This window comes from Colias philodice, chromosome 12 (genome assembly GCF_061535455.1).
Source record: "Colias philodice isolate Cphi_HAF_F1 chromosome 12, ilColPhil1 Martin Lab GWU primary, whole genome shotgun sequence".
Classification (NCBI taxonomy): Eukaryota; Metazoa; Arthropoda; class Insecta; order Lepidoptera; family Pieridae; genus Colias; species Colias philodice.
The window spans coordinates 9,088,498-9,106,774 of record NC_143097.1 but is presented as its reverse complement, the minus strand read 5'-3'; the positions used below and the strand labels follow the sequence as shown (position 1 = coordinate 9,106,774).

General features: G+C 32.5%; 1 protein-coding gene across 2 annotated transcripts; it reads right to left on the bottom strand.

Moving 5' to 3' along the window:
• Positions 1-8,701: 8,701 nt before the first annotated feature.
• Positions 8,702-17,574, bottom strand: LOC149484210 (opsin-3-like). 2 transcript variants are annotated; one of them, XM_089701720.1, is made up of 9 exons: positions 17,545-17,574; positions 17,019-17,089; positions 15,897-16,088; positions 13,808-14,023; positions 12,821-12,951; positions 11,080-11,219; positions 10,441-10,634; positions 9,992-10,093; positions 8,702-9,201 (listed from the first exon to the last, which is right to left on the bottom strand). In XM_089701720.1, the coding sequence occupies exons 2-9, from the start codon at positions 17,078-17,080 to the stop codon at positions 9,093-9,095; spliced, it is 1,146 nt and encodes a 381-aa protein (XP_089557846.1). In that variant the 5' UTR covers positions 17,081-17,089; positions 17,545-17,574; the 3' UTR covers positions 8,702-9,092. The 2 variants fall into 2 exon arrangements, with proteins under 2 accessions (XP_089557846.1, XP_089557845.1); XM_089701719.1 differs by lacking the exon at positions 17,545-17,574 and having other exon boundaries at positions 17,019-17,165.
• Between the last annotated feature and the right edge of the window lie 703 nt (positions 17,575-18,277).

The window sequence follows — 18,277 nt, the reverse complement described above, 5'->3', positions numbered from 1 at the left end:
AAAAATAGGCAATGTAAACATGGAAAAGTCGAAAATAACATCATAAGCTAAATACTAAATAGATTAAAAACGATGTACCTACATTATTAATTATCCTCACAATGATAAGAAAAATACAAGAAATAGGTACCTAAGTAAGCATATATTTTTAATTGATTAGTATTGCTTTCAGTCTGTTTTTCAATCGTACTTCCTATCTTCTTATCGCGCAGAAAAAAATGGTTTTTCTGTGTATTTTTCTCTTCCAAGATCATATAGAAATCAATGGTTTATATCTTTACCTGGGACAGGTATGGTATTATTTTACGATATCATATTACTCATAATTCATAAAGACTTCTTAACCTTGTCTATGACCATTTAACTGCATTAGGCTTCGTAATCATTTCAACTCTAAATGAAATATTACGACTAGAAGAAAATCCGACTAGAGTTACGTCTTGATTAGGTGACTATTTGCTATATGAAATTAATAAGTCTTTTGTTATAAATATCGTCACCACCCAGACCCGTACTCATATGAAATGAATATCATAATATCTCTTCAATTTATTATTAAATTGTTGCTTCATAAGCCGTGTAAGCCTCATTGTTAACAGCTCTTGTACTTGTGCGTTTCAAAGGCTTGTTTTTCATACTGAAAATTGGGACAATGGGTTTCCAGAAGCTTCTCTATACGTTTAAAATAGTGTTGTTTTGTAACGTGTGGTAGGTACAATTATCGAACTTTAAATATTAAAATGTTTAGCTTCAATTAGTAGGTATCTACCTAATTATTTTATCATTGAATGTCGTTTAAATAGTTGTATCGATTAAAACTTTGTTAGTAAGTAAGTAAAAGAGTAAATTATTTTTAAATTTTAAATGAATGTGTATAGAACATGAATCAAAATGTTCTTATCCAAGTTAATAATTTTCCGTGAATGGGACGGTCGACATTCCCTATAAGTTATTTCTGATAGGTAAGTTATCTTGCTGGTGGTTAGGATGTGTTTTCGAAAATTTCCAAGGTTCCAGCAACAATAAAAAGTATATTAAAATAAGTTACAGAAAAAAATAAGACCTCAGCCTAGACTGTATAAAGTTCCTGAAGACACTTTGCCCTCGCTTCGCTTGCGTTCCAATACCATAGATTGTCTACTGCTTTAAATCGCTTATAAATTCTCACCTAATATGCTTGCTATTTCATTAAAATATTAAAGACTGGAGCATATCTGTTGCCATAATTATTATTAAAGTAGAGGAAGCAGCAGGCAACAGGTTCATTAAGTATTTTAATCGAGTTCACTTGGCAACATTTTTGCAGTGACCCGAGCAGCTATAAGCAGGTCAAATTTGCTTAAAATGACGGCCAGCGCTTAAAATTCCAATAACGTCGAACGTACACAAGAGAAAAGTTAATCGTAAATGCAAATTAAAAAACAAAAAAGGAAAGCCAATTCATTGACTCAATCCCGGACAAACGAGCCTAATGCTCTAACAATGATTATACGTTTTTAACCCTTCCTTTTTAAATATTATGGAAAATATTTATGTGAAGGTAAAAAGGATCAGGGATTTGTTCTATTTGGGATATGTATCATCAGCGGGATTAATTTGTTTGTTTGGTTTTGTAGAAAAATAAGTCCTTTTTGTATTTTGGAGGTTGCTTTTAAGGAGGTTTTTATACGAATATCTTAGCATTTTCAGCTGTGAATTACCTGAACAGGTTTTCTGGGGATATTCGCTAAAAAGAACATTATTTATTTTGCTTATATAGGTACTTTAATTATAAATAAATGTACACGGCATTTAAAAATAATTAAACAAATCCTTACTTAACTGAAGACAAATTAAATAAATTTCGATTTTCCTCATTTTGGAGGTTTTCATATTAAACGATTACGGCTGTTACCGGTACAAAAGCCTTTGACGACGAAAATAAATTAATTTCGCTACGAATTTCTTGCGTACAGAGTCATGTTATTGGTGAACATTCAATTGGCTTCGAATTTAGTTTTATATAAGGTAAAGTTGAAAACAGTTATAGGGCTAGTTCATTTTCCCTTATTTATTGAACGAATCGGGAATTAAATCTTGGACTGAAAATATCTGGGTCCTGCAAAATACTTAAATTAAGTATGTATCCATCCATTCATATTTTTATATTTTTTTCAATGTGTACATAGGGTAAATAAATATATTATATTTATAATTTAACTTACGTTGTATGTAATGTAATTAACAATGCTGTAACTAGGTATCTGAACTTTATCTGAACTTCATAGCAGAAATTATCAAAAAATATTTCTTACTTTATTCTTCAGCTTTGTTAGTTGTTCTTCTTCAATTGGTGAGAATGGGTTGTGTGTATTTTATTTACGCCGTATTTAATTCTTAGCATAAAATGGCCTCTGGGAATAGACATAATTGCAATATATAATAAAGTTTATATACTAAGTACGAGTATGTTTACGAACATTTTTCTCTGAGATTTGTAGAGGATCTAAATGGGTACTTATCTATTTCATTGGACTGAGCTCAAACAAATAAACAGCCGCTCTTAATCCTTCTCGGAATCGAAAGGATTTTGTTTTTTTAAATATACTTACTTTGTTTTCGATAGCTCGAAATTGGCTCTTTCCCAAACATTGAATAGCGAAAGATTATTTCGTATTTAATTCTCTTTACTTATTACATAGGTACCTACTTTATTCATAAAAAATAGTTTAAATTATTGCGCTACAATAGTGGTAGTGCTCAGTGCGTTGATGCATTCATATTAGGTAGATATAATATAAATTCTTATGTATAGTTCAACATTGAAGAATGTACAGTAGGTATCTATGTAATTTAATTATTTTAATGGAAGATAAAAGGAGAGCTACATCATTCGTAAATGTTATTACTTATTATGAATCTCGATTGGTTGAGAAATAAACGTATCATCTAAATATCATACCTACCTACTAGGTAAGGAAAGCAGTTTTTGTTATTGAGATATACATAATATGGAGACGACACCGCCTACATCACTTATGTTCCGCTCAATATACGCCATATGGCGTATGTTGAGCGGTATTTTTTAATAGTTTTAAAGTGAAACGCATCAAATATGCCTTCGTGTGTGTTACGATATTGCACAAATAATACAAATATGTAATACGGAAAAGTGCAAAGGAATAACTTTCATCGGTAAGTACCTAACTAGATAATAATTTTTAAAACTTAGTTAGAGCAAAAAAATGGCGCACAGATTTTGTTCGTGGTGTCTCCTCCATACGTAGTAATATTATCTCAATGGTTTTTGGGAATATATAGAAGTGGGTGCACAGTGCTCGTACGATAAAAGTATTGTTTGCAAAACTTTGGCCTCGATTTACAATACAAATTTCGATCTAGTTACGCGAGAGGTAGCGTAGCAAGGCTGGTTTTAAATAACGTGTCATTGCTGTTTTTATGAAAAGTAGGCCAGCGTACTTCCCGTGACGTCATGTCATCGTGAGGGTTCTGTTCCCGGGCTATACCTATATATCTTTTTATATAGTACATAGTACGGGAAACGGGAGCAAACTACATAAAAAAATTTAACATGGTGAGCATACATAATGTACTTACAATTTTTGTAGAGATAATTGTAAATGTTAGTTTTAATTCTAAGTAGTTAGATATTTTGCTTATATTTTAATTTTTAAATAAAGAAAAATTTTTGAAAAAGATATCCCATATCAAAAAACTAATTGGATGGCGCAAGCTTAGAATTTAACTCAGTAGGATTTCACTTTGATAAATTGAAATCATTGTACGAACATCTGTGGCTTCTAACGAGAGATTAGTTAGAATTCTCATTTCAATTGGGTTTATTTTCAAACAAAAATCGTTTATAGATTCTTTTATTATTATTTTTTCATGGAAAATTTATCATTTGATGGTGTTGCGTATTATACTTTAAGTGACTAAGATACATATTTGGACCGTAATGTACCGTAATGACCGTAAATGGAATTTAATTAGCATTATTAAGTCATTTTCTTTCAAAATAAATCTGTTGAAAGAACTAAATAAATTGATAACATATCACTACATAGTATGAAACAAAATCGCTTTCTCTACCTATATGTCCCTATCTATATACACTTAAATATTTAAAACTACGCAACGGATTTTGTTTTTTTAATAGATAGAGTGATTCAAAAGGAAGGTTTTAGTATATAATTTATTAGGTTTTAGTCCAAGATGGCGAAGCCGCGGGCGGAAATCTAGTTTTGTACATGTTCTCATTCTTATTACTTGGTTATTTTATAAAGAAAATATATTTTTTATACGAACGATTTACAAAGATTGTTTATTTCGACCAACGATGTTACACAAATATGTATCTCACTAACAAACGCTTGAAACGTAACCTTGTTTCAACGAATTAAAGAGAGCAATATAAGCGTGTCTAACAGAATCGATTATGGAGTTCCATTTAAATCCGGTAAAGGAATTAAATAGGACGGAAACGGGCCTGCCGCGGCCGCCGAGCGAATTGTTAACGGAAAACCTTTCTCAGCTGTAAAAGGAAATCGGCGAACGGTTTTACAGAGACGTAATGACGTTTTAGAGGCCCCAGATTTATGAAATTACAAATAACTCTAAACAATAAACTGAGATTAGAGTTTTATTTGTCTCTACATATAGAGCTAATTTTTATTAATTAGATATTTAAAAAGTTCAAGTATTATTCATACATCTACGATACTTTTTCGAGAGGTTGAAGCGTATTTGTACTGTATTTTCGCTTCTGAGCGTAAAGCGTAGAGTGATATAATAACTAAAGATATGTAATAAAAATTTACTTTAATTGGTACGTGCAATATGTAAAAATGGAATTGCTTTCTAACCTGAAGCTAATTTTTCTTAGAATATTAAATGTTGACAGGGCCCCAAAATAATAAAGTTTCTAAGGCCCCATCCCTGTACATCACATTGTCGTGGTTTTGGTTATGTAAAAGGATTACTTTACTAGTAAGGAAAATATTATGTATACCGTGGTTTGTAAGCCTATAAGAAAACGTGACGTGTAGACGAAATGACCAAATTTATGCGTTAAAGTAGGCGCTTTTGTTTCAATAAAAAACTATTTTACTTTTTACCTCGTTTTATGCGACTCAAGGCAAATAAAAATGTATAAAGGGATAGATGTTGTATCCTCATAGGTAGACAGTGAAATACCTTACTTGAGTTTTTATAACCTTTTATGTTTTTATAGTAAACTATCGTTGTAGATCCTTGTGTTTTCTGATACTCAATCATAACGTCAATAAAACGTTCCTCTTCGAAATGTAGATTCACCTACGCGGATAAGACATCACAAAGATGCAATTTAAATCCACAATAAAGATAAAACTACTCCCAACCAAATCCCATATGTTACCGGCTATAATAAGCTCATTTGCAATACAACTCGATGTACAACGGCTGCAAACAATTTGCCACTCAAATGGTGTTAAGTGGATTATCGCGAATTATACTCGTCGTTTGTTCATTACATGTACCGATTTAGGTACTGCGGTATTGTGTACTGGGAATATATGAATAGGCTTATCTACTCAATTGATAATGTAATAATTATGAATTGGTTCTGCTTTATTTGAAAAGTGGGGGACTTATAGATTTATTTTTTGAAGATATAGGTAACAAGTAAATACAAAAAGCATTTTTGGAACTCCATTGAATTTGTACTACTAGCAACGTAATCCATAAGTATGTTTTACGAAATATGTTTTATAAACCTATAATCTACATAGTCTTTTTGCCAATTTATATTAAATATTACTTTAAATGTAGATGATTTCAGTCGCATATCTATTATGATTGAACCGTTGAAAGATTTTCCAATCTGTTCTCCTATTTTAATGCAAATTCATTTAACAATAGAATTTTATCATCGTTCAAGAACAGAGAACTAAAATATTAAAAAATTCAGATCAACGGCGAGAGATGCTTCTTTGAATCGACCAAATTGCGAAAGTGTAAAGAGGTCAGGCAAATTTTTCTGCATCTTGTTCTAACGTGGTTGCTTTTGTGAAAATTCATATTCATTGAAATTAATGTTATCTACCAACAAGTAAAGACAATTTAATGAATTAGAAGGTATGTAATATATACGAGTAATAATCATCCGGCTCTGCCTGAATCAGGTTTTGTCACTCAGGAATAGGTGGTAGGTGGTGGGAAAAGACTTCCTAAAATGAGTTCGGTAGTTCGAAGCTAGTTTGTTACAAACGGTCAAAAAAATCAAAATACATAGTAGACTCGATCAGGGAATACAAAGCTAAAAAGAATTACCATCGAAATTAGGCTTATAAAGCTTATTCTAGACTAGCTGATACCCGCGACTTCGTTTGCCTGAACTTTGGACGTGAACAACTGGATAGACTACAGGCCCATGTTGAAAAAGCTATGGGTCATTTGAACCACCAGGTGACCAATCTAGAACGATATAAGAGCATAAAATAATAAGATTCAGCACTATGCCATCACTTGTAAGCTGTCCACAGTGCAGATGAGAATTCGAAAGTACAGGTAGAGATTTTTTCCCCTTGTCTCCATGTTTTTTATACGGTGTTGCGGAATAATGGATTAAAAGCAGTATTGAAATAGTATGACACAGATACCGTACTAAAATTGTGGTCCACAAAGTCGGAATTTATTTTTATTTTCCGACAATTGCCGGGGTAAATTTGTTCATTTGATTTTGTACGGCATCTGTGTCATACTATTTCTAATTACGATTTTTTAACTACAGCTTTGGGTTCGGGAACGATTTAATAATAAAACCTGCTAATTTTTTTTTGGATATTTTCATTGTATAGACACAACTATATTGTATCTCTATATTGTAGAGATTCTTATTAAAATACTTTATAGATAGTTTTACATGCATACACATTCTTACTTGTCTTTGGCTTACATTTCTTATCTATCATTTAGGGCTACCAGTCTTCATGTTATATAATTTAATTCAAATGAATGTCGGATAAAATTGTTTAATTACACGAATATTGTAAAATGTTATTTGGTTGTATATTTCGGTTTACGCTCTGTCTTTGCGGTTATCTCGGCTAAGCTCTTGTTACGATATGAAATAATTTCTACCACAGATTCTTCGTATATTTCATATGTAAGATGAATAATTAAAAGCATAGATTTAAGGTACTTTTATTAAGTATGTCGAAATATACCCATAGGCATTTTCCAACTTAAAAACTTGAACTGTAACATGAAAGAAAAAGTGTATTAGATACAATAATTTACGTTTACGAGAGTTTACGTTAATACTATAAGATCACGAAAGAATGCTCTTGCTTCTATAGTAATTAATAGTTAAAATAATTATATTAATTATTTAGTATTCTATATTACTATATACTAGTTCTAGCTCTATATTCGTTTTATGTAAATTCACCGTCATACGAAACAACTGCCTAACTATTAGGTACATCATACATACCATTTTCATATTTAATTTGAATATTTACAAATCCATCACACATTAAAAGATGTACTTTTAATGTTTTAAAAAAATATATTGATAAGCAAATAAAAATCTTTGAACATGAAAACCATATTCTGAACTTGTGAAGTGCGGCCAGAAACTTTGTTCGTGACACTCCACTGAGTTCTCGAACATTCATCCATTAAGAATTTTTACTTTGGAGTTCGTATTTAAACACTAAAATCCTGAATGTGCCTACGGGTTGTACGGTTTTTGCTTGTCAGCAATATTGTGTAAAAATGTTAAATTACTGGGTTAATATTTGAATAATTAAATATAATATTATAAAGCTGAAGAGTTTGTTTGTTTGTTTGAACGCTACTACCAACGCACTAAGACCAACAGGAGCGGAGCTACGCGGGTGAAACCGAGGAGCCCAACTAGTAGGTAATAAAATGGTATAGTTTAGTTATTAGATTATAACTCACTAGCTTTCCGTCCGCGGATTTGCCCGCTTTTACACTTTATATACTTAATAAAATCTTCCTGAAAACCTCTATCTATTAAAAAAAACTCATCAAAGTGCACTTTAATGGTTGAGTGTACGAACTGTCACTTTCGAAGTGGTTTATATACGCTATTTATGAATCTCTGGATATATTAACTCAATCAAAATGATATATTTCTTCCCAGCTCCATGTAGCACTCAAATCGCAAGACGCAGCGGCTGTTAGAAACTTAATTAAATCACCATCCAATGACGCCGGTCCTCAAATTGTTCCACGATATTAACTCGACTCTTTGTTCAGCTGATCCGTTTGAAGTATAAACTGATTTGTTGGCACGTTCTGTGTAAGCGATTTACGCTTATTTCGCAAGTTTAATATTTTGTCTTGTGATTAGCAGTATTGGGTGGGCTTAATTCTTTACAAACAATGTTGTAGCGCGTAGCCGCAAAAGTTAAAGGATCGCATTCCTTCATAAGAGCTCTTTGGGTTCATATGTAACAAATAGGCATATCTTTAATAGTAAGTTTGTGTGTGTTTTATAAATAGTTGGGCATTCAGATTAATTAATTATGTGCAAGTTGTAAAATTTTATACGTTACTGCGAGAAGCTGTATCACCAACTCTCCCAGTTCACTGACATGTTGGTACGATTGTGTAGCGATTAATCAAAACTAAATTAACTTGAAAAATCATAATAACTATAAAGGTAGTCACAAATAAAACAACAGAGTTAACGGTTGTTAAATTTTTTATTTGCTTCAAAACATTTGCCATTGTCGTCGGGATCATTCGTTGATTTTTTTTATGTTTTTTTACTTTCACTTGAACAAAATGTAACAGGGTATATATATACAGGCTACATACATTCACATCTATGTTGTAAATACGGGAAATACTAAGTAAAAAAATAGAAATATATTACGCTCTTCACCTCAATACTTCACGTAGCAACTATGTCAATATTTTTTGTACCTTACGTGTTTTATTGAAAACAGTAAGTACGTTGCCACAGTATAAAGAGTCTTGTAAGCGTATGCTAATCTGTGTCCAGTTTCTTGCCTATGGTCTGTCGGTATGTGGTCAATCGTAATTCGTAGTTAGTCTGTATTGTGTGTAATGGTTTATGCGTCTGCAGATTGCGATTGCGTTGTAGTGCTAGCGTTGCTCGACTGTGTTTCTGGGTCGGGTTCCCGGACGCCCATCCATGGCAATCTCTTTTGGAGTTCAGCCCTATAAAAATAATATGATGATTATTGTTTTTATTTCCTATCTGTAATGGTTTACGTTTCGGTCATTCATTTATCTCCTTGTATGCAGTATACATTTTTAATATATTTAGTAAAATATATTTATTTATTTATTATCAATTTAATATGAGATATTGCCTGGTATCTATAAGTCTTCTTTATGTGCGAAGGTGCTCGCGTGCAAGAATATAATAATCCTGTGCTTAACCCAGGGGTTAAGCACAGGATTATGGTCTTTCCATATAGAATTTCTAAGCCGCAAACAATTTAGACATAAATTGCAAAAAGCGTTAGTGTTTACCCATTGTTCACTTCAATTTAACCAATCTATACTAATATTATAAAGAGGAAAGGTTTGTATGTATGTATGTATGGTTTTCACGCATAAACTACTAGACCGATTTTGATGAAATTTGGCACAGATAATCTTTAGACCCTGAGAAAGAACATAGGCTACCTTTTATTGAGAAATATGTACCACGGGCGAAGCCGGGGCGGACCGCTAGTAGCCTATAAATTTATGTTAACTTTAATTTATACGTATAAAAATGAATCTATGTGTGATCATGTGATAATCTCAAAAACAGTGTGCACGAGCCTACGAAGGTTTCTGAGTTAGTATGAGCTACCTTCGACATTGTACCACAGGGGAAAGCCGGGGTAAATAGCCCTAATATCTCGTAAAATAAACTAGATATATTTCCTAATCGTAACACAGTATCAAATAATATAATTTGCAAGTAATTTTGCCAAAAAAATATAACATTTCGTACCTGTATCTCGGATGGTTGATGGCGTATACCCAAGGGTCGATACACGACACGCTCTTGGCGAACACAGCCGGGATCATCGTCACGTGAGGTGTCAGCAGCGACCTTTGAATAACGAATATTATTACTGAAATTACTTTTGACAGTTTGGAACAACTTTTCCGCGGACTTGACGTTAATATGCCAAAAGGAGTGTAAATTGTAATGTATTTTATTATTTCGTTTGTTTTAATTCAATTCAATAAAAGGCCGCCATATATCTTCAAAGGTATTTAAACATGCTTTTTTGTAGCTTTCCATAAGCAGCTTAAGCAGTGGTTTTTACTATCTCTTCAACAAACAAACGTTTATCAACTCCTTGCTCATTATTCTACGAGTTTACATTATTTCGGATAATTTAACATCATTAATAGATAGTTAATACCTATATTATATACACATAAAACCCATACCTGTCCCCAAAAGCACCGATCATAGTGACAACAGCGTACGGCGTCCACGCGCAAACGAAAAGGAAGAATATTGTGAAAGCGACCTTCGCAATCCTTATTTCAACACTCTTCCCCGCGTCTTCCTTATTCGATGCCAAGGATTTCACGTTCATCTTTTTCGCCTGTTCTTTCAACATGTTCTCGTGAAGCCGGACCTTTTGAATAAATAGAAGCTTTATATTCATGGTGGGTAAGATGATCTGTTGTGTTCATTTTAATAAGCTTTGTAGAGAGACCCGTTTTTCAGTTTAATATAGTTCGGACCTAATTAATTACCTAATTAGGTTGATCAAAGTTATATAATTTATTAATTAAAACTTTTGATTTAAACTCGGATTGTTTGGCCGCTCAATTAATACCAGACGTTTTGAAAAGTCCATATTAAATCTGGTAATTGGATTTTTTATGACAAAATCTATTTTTCTTTATCGACAGGTTACAGTTCAAGTCGAAGCCATAACACGGCATCAAAATAATCTAATAAAGATAAGTCAAATTATAAGAAATGGAGCTGTTTCCTACCATTTCCTTTGTTTGAGTATATAATTAATCAAATTTAAACCATATTTCAATACACACAAAGCTTAAAATATATCTTACCGCGGTGAAAAGCTTCGAATAGAAGATGCAAATGAGAGCCATGGGGATGCAGTAACTCCATACGAAAATACAGGCCACGAACACTTTAGTATCTTCGTCATCAGTGAAGTAATCGAATGAGCATGTTGTCAGGAAGCCCTCTGAAATTCAATCAATCAAACCATCAACTAGATTAGAACTACGATGTACCCTTTGTGCTAATATTGCCAAATGGTCCTGCATTTCTCGTTTGCTGGAGTTACAGAGCCAATTTAAATTCTCGTTGTTGTTTTCGATACGTGTGATGTGATAAAAAACCCAAGGAGTAATATCACTGTTTTTACAATGGGAGCATGGTTTAGGAGTGAAAACTGCGAGAAATTTTCAAATATTATGATTCTGATTGTCCACATAAAAATCTTACTACTTACTACTTACTATATTCTATTATAACTTACTTATAATATAGATATATTCTATTATAACTGTAAGCTGTTTAAATTACTGAATCGATTTAGGTGTTACTGTTAAAAGCACAGTGTAAACTCAACTCTATTTTATATAGGCAAAAAACCGTTCATTTGTCCGTTTGTTTGTGTTTTTAAGCATCAAAATCAATCAGCTGGATAATAATATATCACATGGAATATTATCATAAGATAAATAACATATCTCTCACAGGAACAACGGTGTACTTTCCGTGTCGTATCAAAATTCCGGACGATTAATTATAAAACTATAAGCCCCTTTGGGAAAGGAATGTACAGCGGATGTTAACAATTTGTCACTGAACACTACTTGCGATAAGTGGATTACGTCTGATTATACTCACATTAACGTCTTGTTTAGTTCACGCTACGCTTTTTTTCAAACATACATTGTATATTTAATTGATACGTTTCCCGTCAAGTGTTGTTACACTTAGATAATTATAAAATGTCCGGTATATGCTTAAAAAACTATACATTAGCTATTTATATATTGATTTATATAGAAAATCCATGATATTCTAAATTATATTTAACTTAAAAAGAAGGTAATGTTAGAATAATACGTATAAATGATATAAATGAACGAAATAAATATTAGGTACTAGCGGTCCGCCCCGGCTTCGCCCGTGGTACATATTTATGTTTTCTCTACATAAGAACCATCCTGGTACTTTAAGGAATATAATAAAAAAAGAATTATCGAAATCGGTCCACCCGTTCTCGAGTTATGCGCTTACCAACACATTTTGCGATTCATTTTTATATTATAAGAATTAACATTAGAACGTCAAATTCAAGTATACTTTTGTAAATTGTTAAATGTAACGGAAACTGTTTTACATCTATAATGTTCGTATAAAGTTACAAATTTTAAGCTCAACCTTTCTTGAAAGGGAGCACGTGAATACAAATTTTGCGCGATTCAAGAAAATATCTGAGCTTAAAAGCTTAAGTGCTCCGAATGAGTGTCTTAGCTATGTATAGTCTGAAGGGAAAGTAATTATCTTATTCAATTGACAAACAAAATTAAGGTAAATGAGTCTGAATGAATATTTTAAATTATTGTTATTCGTTTTATCGTTGTTATACTTTGGTAGGTATACATATATAGATAAACGAACTTTGTACCTAAGTTTTAATTATTCGTAGTTTTCGATCACTAATATGTTTAGGTAATACGCGTTTTCTAAATAGATGGCAACGCTTAGAACAATAGATTCATGTGTTTTCTTAAAAACAGTGTTTGTTATTATAAATATTTTCAAACGTACCAGGAACAAATTTGCCCCAGACCTTCAAAAGAGGCAGGATTGTAAAGGGCAGAGTCCAAACCCACGTGACGGCAATTAGTATTGAAGCTTGCACTTTGTTGATTCTGCCGTCGATAGGGCACGAAATCGTCCTGTGAACAATTAATTAGAGGCTACTTATAAAAATACAATGTTTTATTAATTAGCTCTGGGTTATAAATATCTTTTGAAGATGGTATATTTTTAAATTAAGTTATTCTTATGAACGTGTAAAATATAGTACATAGTAAAAACAAATGAATTATTTAAAAGAGCTGTAAAAGAATGTTAATAAAATGAGCGTCTGTCAAGCAATATTTTTTATCAAGTAAACAAGAAATGTAGCTGAATGTTTTCTTTATTTCGTTAGACATTATTGGATTTAGAGAATCCTTAAACAACATCAAACTTTCTTATAAGATTAGAGGGCTTAGTAAATGCGCGTTGAAGGACCAATTTAGTGTAAATACCTATATTAAGGGGATAGTATTTCACACCTCTACGGTTCGCTAAACAATAGTAGCGTAGATAATAATTATAATGTACTACTAAATTGGCGTTGCTGTGAAATTGTAGATGCAATTTAGTATTATAATAAAAGTTCTATTTTACCACAGACTAATAATAATATACGACGTCGGTAAAAAAAATTTAATATGTCCGGTTAGAGGTAAAAAAAAAGCAAATAATTAAAAACTTGAACAATTTTCATTTAGTTTAAATACGAGCAAAAGCTACTTGATTTTTCTGAAGTTCATGTAATATTATGATACATAAGTCACTGCTAAGTATCATCAAAATCGGTCCACTATTTTTCATCTGAAAGAATATAACAATCACACTTCCCTACATCACATTTACATTAGTATGGAAAATCTACATTGTTATACAAAAATATACATGAATGACACGATAATATAACGCTATGAAACATTCCATATCCACATATTAACTCAGTTATATACTTACTTATATCTGTCATAAGCGATAACAGCATTGGCAATCGCAGCTCCGATACCAGATACGGAGCCGAGGGTCGCATAAATGTCACAGCCGACCTGGTAACCAATCATCTTCTGGTAGAATGAGTTGATGATCAGGTGCGGCATTTCTATCATCATCACCATGTCGAAAAGCGCCAGGTTCACGATAAACATGTTGCTCGCTGATCGAAGGGATTTGGAACTGTGATAAAGAAATATATTTTAAGCTATTGCATAGCTCCTATCGCGAGCCTTGAGCGCGGGGACCGAATCCAGAAATTCCGTAACGAAAAAACCTCACGCTCCCCACTGCGACTGGCACGGAGGTGTGGCTTGAAGGCATGCTATGCAATAGCTTTACCGCGGCAGTCCTCGAGTGCCACACGTCTATATAATTTATTTCTAAAGTCCACACTAATGATTGTACAAGACAAGTATTCATAGATACTTATACAGAGGATGAATTCAATTTTTGTTGTGTAAAAATAATGGATAATGGATAAACTCAAAAATTATTTAACCGATTTTGACTTTACTTCTACTACTTAAACCTGAGTAAAAAAGGTATGATATTATGTTAATTATATTTATGTTTTTTTTCAGGGGGTCAACGGTCGGAGCACGGAAGAGTGGCGGGAGCGGATTTTAATTTTTTTAAATACGTTTATTAAACTATTTCATAAACAGGAAATATTTGAATTTTATTTAGTATTCCTTTTAGTATTTTCAATTTGTTTTCAAAGAATTAAATGCGAACAAAATATGTAAATCCCGCAGCGCTTTTTTCGCAAAGCACACTCTAGTAATTAATTATGACTAAAGCTCCTAAGCTAGAACTTAACCGCAGAAATATTTGCGTACACTTGGTAATGAGAACTGCTGAACTGTAAGCACGTTTTATACATAGTTTCTTTTATGTTTTGCTCAAAAAGGGAGATTTAAAATGATAAAAACAATTGTCATGCAAGATATCTACATATTAAATTGTTAAATTAATATTACCGTTAGACAAAATATTAATGTTTAAATATTATCTTTAGTTATAATTTGGAACACGAAACGAATATACCTATACTAGGTTGATCCAAAAGTAATGATAATTGGGTATTTCCTGTGCACATAAAAATACAAAATAAATATATTTTGCTTGCTCATGTACTCACTAAGTTATCACAAAAAAATCATATCAATAGGCCACGTTTCCAAGTATATACATTAATTTGAAAGTGAACCGTGGGTGCCAGAATGTTTCCCGACGAAATGAAGAAACAACGATTCGACATTAATTTAGAGGGTGAATTTCCAAATTTTTTATGAGACCAGGATAATTTTTTGTCACGATTTGTGATAATGGACGTTACCCGGGTTCACCATGTTTATGCTGAAACCAAGAAACAATCAATGGCCTGGATGCAAGCTTCCAAAGTGACGATGAAGAAATTCAAAGTGAAAATTAGTGGGATCGATTAAAGCTGTAGTTTTTTGGGACGCTGAAGGAATAATTATGGGGGGATATTTTAAGAAGGTATATTGCTATATTGGGCTCTTACTACACAGACCAAATTAAAATATTAGCGGTAGGTTAGTGAGGAAAAGAGACATGGCAAAATGCGGGCTTGAATGCTTTTTCACCCAGACAACGCACCAGATCACAAAGCGTCAGTTGCAAGGGCTGCCATTAAAAAATCGGCATTCCAAATGCTTGAACACCCACCCTGTTTGTTAGATCTAGCTCCTAGTTATTTCTATCTCTCTCCTCGGCACAAGAAACACCTTCGAGGCAAGAAATTTTAAGACGACAGCGAAGTGATGGCCGCAGTAGAGGAGTTTTTGTGGATGAAGTCAAAGTTTTTTTTTAAGTTTAAGAAAAAAAATATCGAAGTATATTATCTAGTTAGAAGACTATCTAGAGGAATACATAATAATTTTAACTGTAATGACCTTGTTTAATATTGATTATCATTACTTTTGGATCAACCCATGTACATTAGAAGGTAACAATAATATTTTCATGAAACAGCTTGTTTAACATTCCCATTATGTTAGAATATAAAGGTGTTATAGGAACAACTTACGTGCTAAATATCCAAACAACGATTCCATTGCCGCATATAGAGGAGATCAACAGCATCGTGTATATGAGCGCCAGGCAATAGTGCCAGAACTTGTCGATAGCTGCGAAGTTCCTCCAGTGATCGTGGACCAGGTCTTGGTACTCAGATGGTACGTTCCAGCCGAGCATGTTCTGCTGGACTTCGTCGGACACCCTGGTCGTGGAAAAAGAAGCATTAGGAAATTTAAATAAGTAGAATTTTTTAGAAAAAAGTATGGAAAAAATAATGAATTGAAGTGATTTCGTGAGACCTAGTTCATTTTTATTTTATTAAAATTAAATGTTAATATTGAATATAATACTTATATAAAATTATTTTTATTAGATAAAAATAATTATGGCATGATGGAAACACAAATATATGCATGATTTAGTTTTTATCATATTATAATCATTCGTCAAACTTGGATTACGAGTTATCGAAGAAAGCTCGGCAAAAATAGAGCTTTCGAGATAGCGTTGAAAAGCGTTTAATTTTAAATTAGAAGATCACTCGTTGAAAAGAACCTCAAATAGGCCAAGTTTAACTATTCTTGAGGTCGACAAATGTCCAACTTTTCCAATTTATATTCGCCTGTACTCTGTCGCTGCGGAATTGTTTCACCGATTTATGCCTTTCCGAACGGAATAGAATTTCCTATACAGTACCTACGTGCATTTTTCCGGACTGATGTTTACATTCATCGAAACGGCCACAGATTCAATTATGGGATTCGATGGAACTCCGTGACGGGTCGATTTTGGCGGGTAAATAAAGTTACTTACGTCTAGGAGTTGAATCTTTTGTTAACTTAAAAAGGATTTTAGTGTTACGTAAATAAGGAGTTTATTTATGTATGACTGAATAAGGATCAGGATACATATTTTGAAAAATAGAAGCAATGGTATAATATTTAACGTATCGGTATTAAAGTAAGCTAATTCCCAAAACGTTTAAGTACCTAATATTAAAACATCTAAGTCCGCGAGTGATAGGTTGTTAAATTGATTTGAAAGAGCCGAAAATATAAAAATGATAAAAACTTTTAAAAAATGATGTTTAATAATATGTAAAAATATTAATAAACAATAAACGAATACTTACATTTTAAATGGATAGGCTACCGGCCCGGCTTCCGCCGAGAAGTTGTTAACGTTATTGAACATAGTGATAAACTAAAATAAAATATTAATAATTAAGTAAAAACTATTACTATTAATTATTGACGAAGTGAGTAGTCCGACATTGACAGTCGCTTCTCACTTGTGGTCTGGTTTCGATTGTGTTGACTTTTATATGGGACAAACTGAGCGTGTCTCCTAATTCCTTAATTTGATTTAATAAATACTATGTATAAAGCTTCTGTTTGAAATTGAAATCAAGCAAGAATATAAGACAATTATTCTCAATCTTTACGAATATATTTTTTGTACAGGTATGACACGGTATGATGAGTTGTGAGAGGCACCAAGGGTTTCAAAGTTATGTTTGCATGTTTATTAGGATTGTCATGCTTTGAAAGTATGTAGGAATCTTTGATGTAAAGGATATTTATCGAGGAAGGGCCCCTTGATAATTTGAAAGCATTGTCCAACAATTTATGTATTTCCTTGTCATACCTAATACTCACAAATGTTCATTGAAAAACCGCCAGTGATTGTTCATAATGGAAAACATTGTGACATGCTTAGCTGAAACAACGGAAAAGCAGATAAATGCTCTTAAATATTATTAGTTCTATTTATTGAGTTGATAATGAAAAATGGCCTACGTACAATCATCCATCCATTTTCCGTTGCGTGATATGAATTCACACAATTTTTAATTGTAGGTTTTGCAACGCTTTTTAAACAATTTTTGGCCGCATTTGCATAGTGTAGAGCCATTTTTATGAAATTGATTAATGTTGATGTTGATGAAACTTAATAGTGCAATCTTTTTTCACTATCAATATAGGTATATGTACTTGTTATTATCGTTAATCCTACATTTATTTGTTCATTTCTCATACCTATTTTTCTTGTCCAATTCTCTTAGTGGTCTAAAAGTTTGTAACAAATTTTCCAGAACCAGTTTGCAGATTACGAGCGTCGTTTGTTGACTTCCGTCAGATAAAACTTGCTCGTTTGCTCTTCTTTTCATAAAAATGACCATTATAATAAAACGTCGGGTTTTCTAGCATTTTTCTTTTAATGTTATAAATAAGAGGAAATTAAAAATATAGTTATTCAGCTGTTGACAAGTATAAAGGGATGTTTCTTAATTTTCTTTGCAAAGTGAAAATATACCTTTAAAACAGGATTGTGTTACCCATTACACCTTTGTCGCGCAGTTTCTGAACATTTTTGAACTCTTGAGTTACA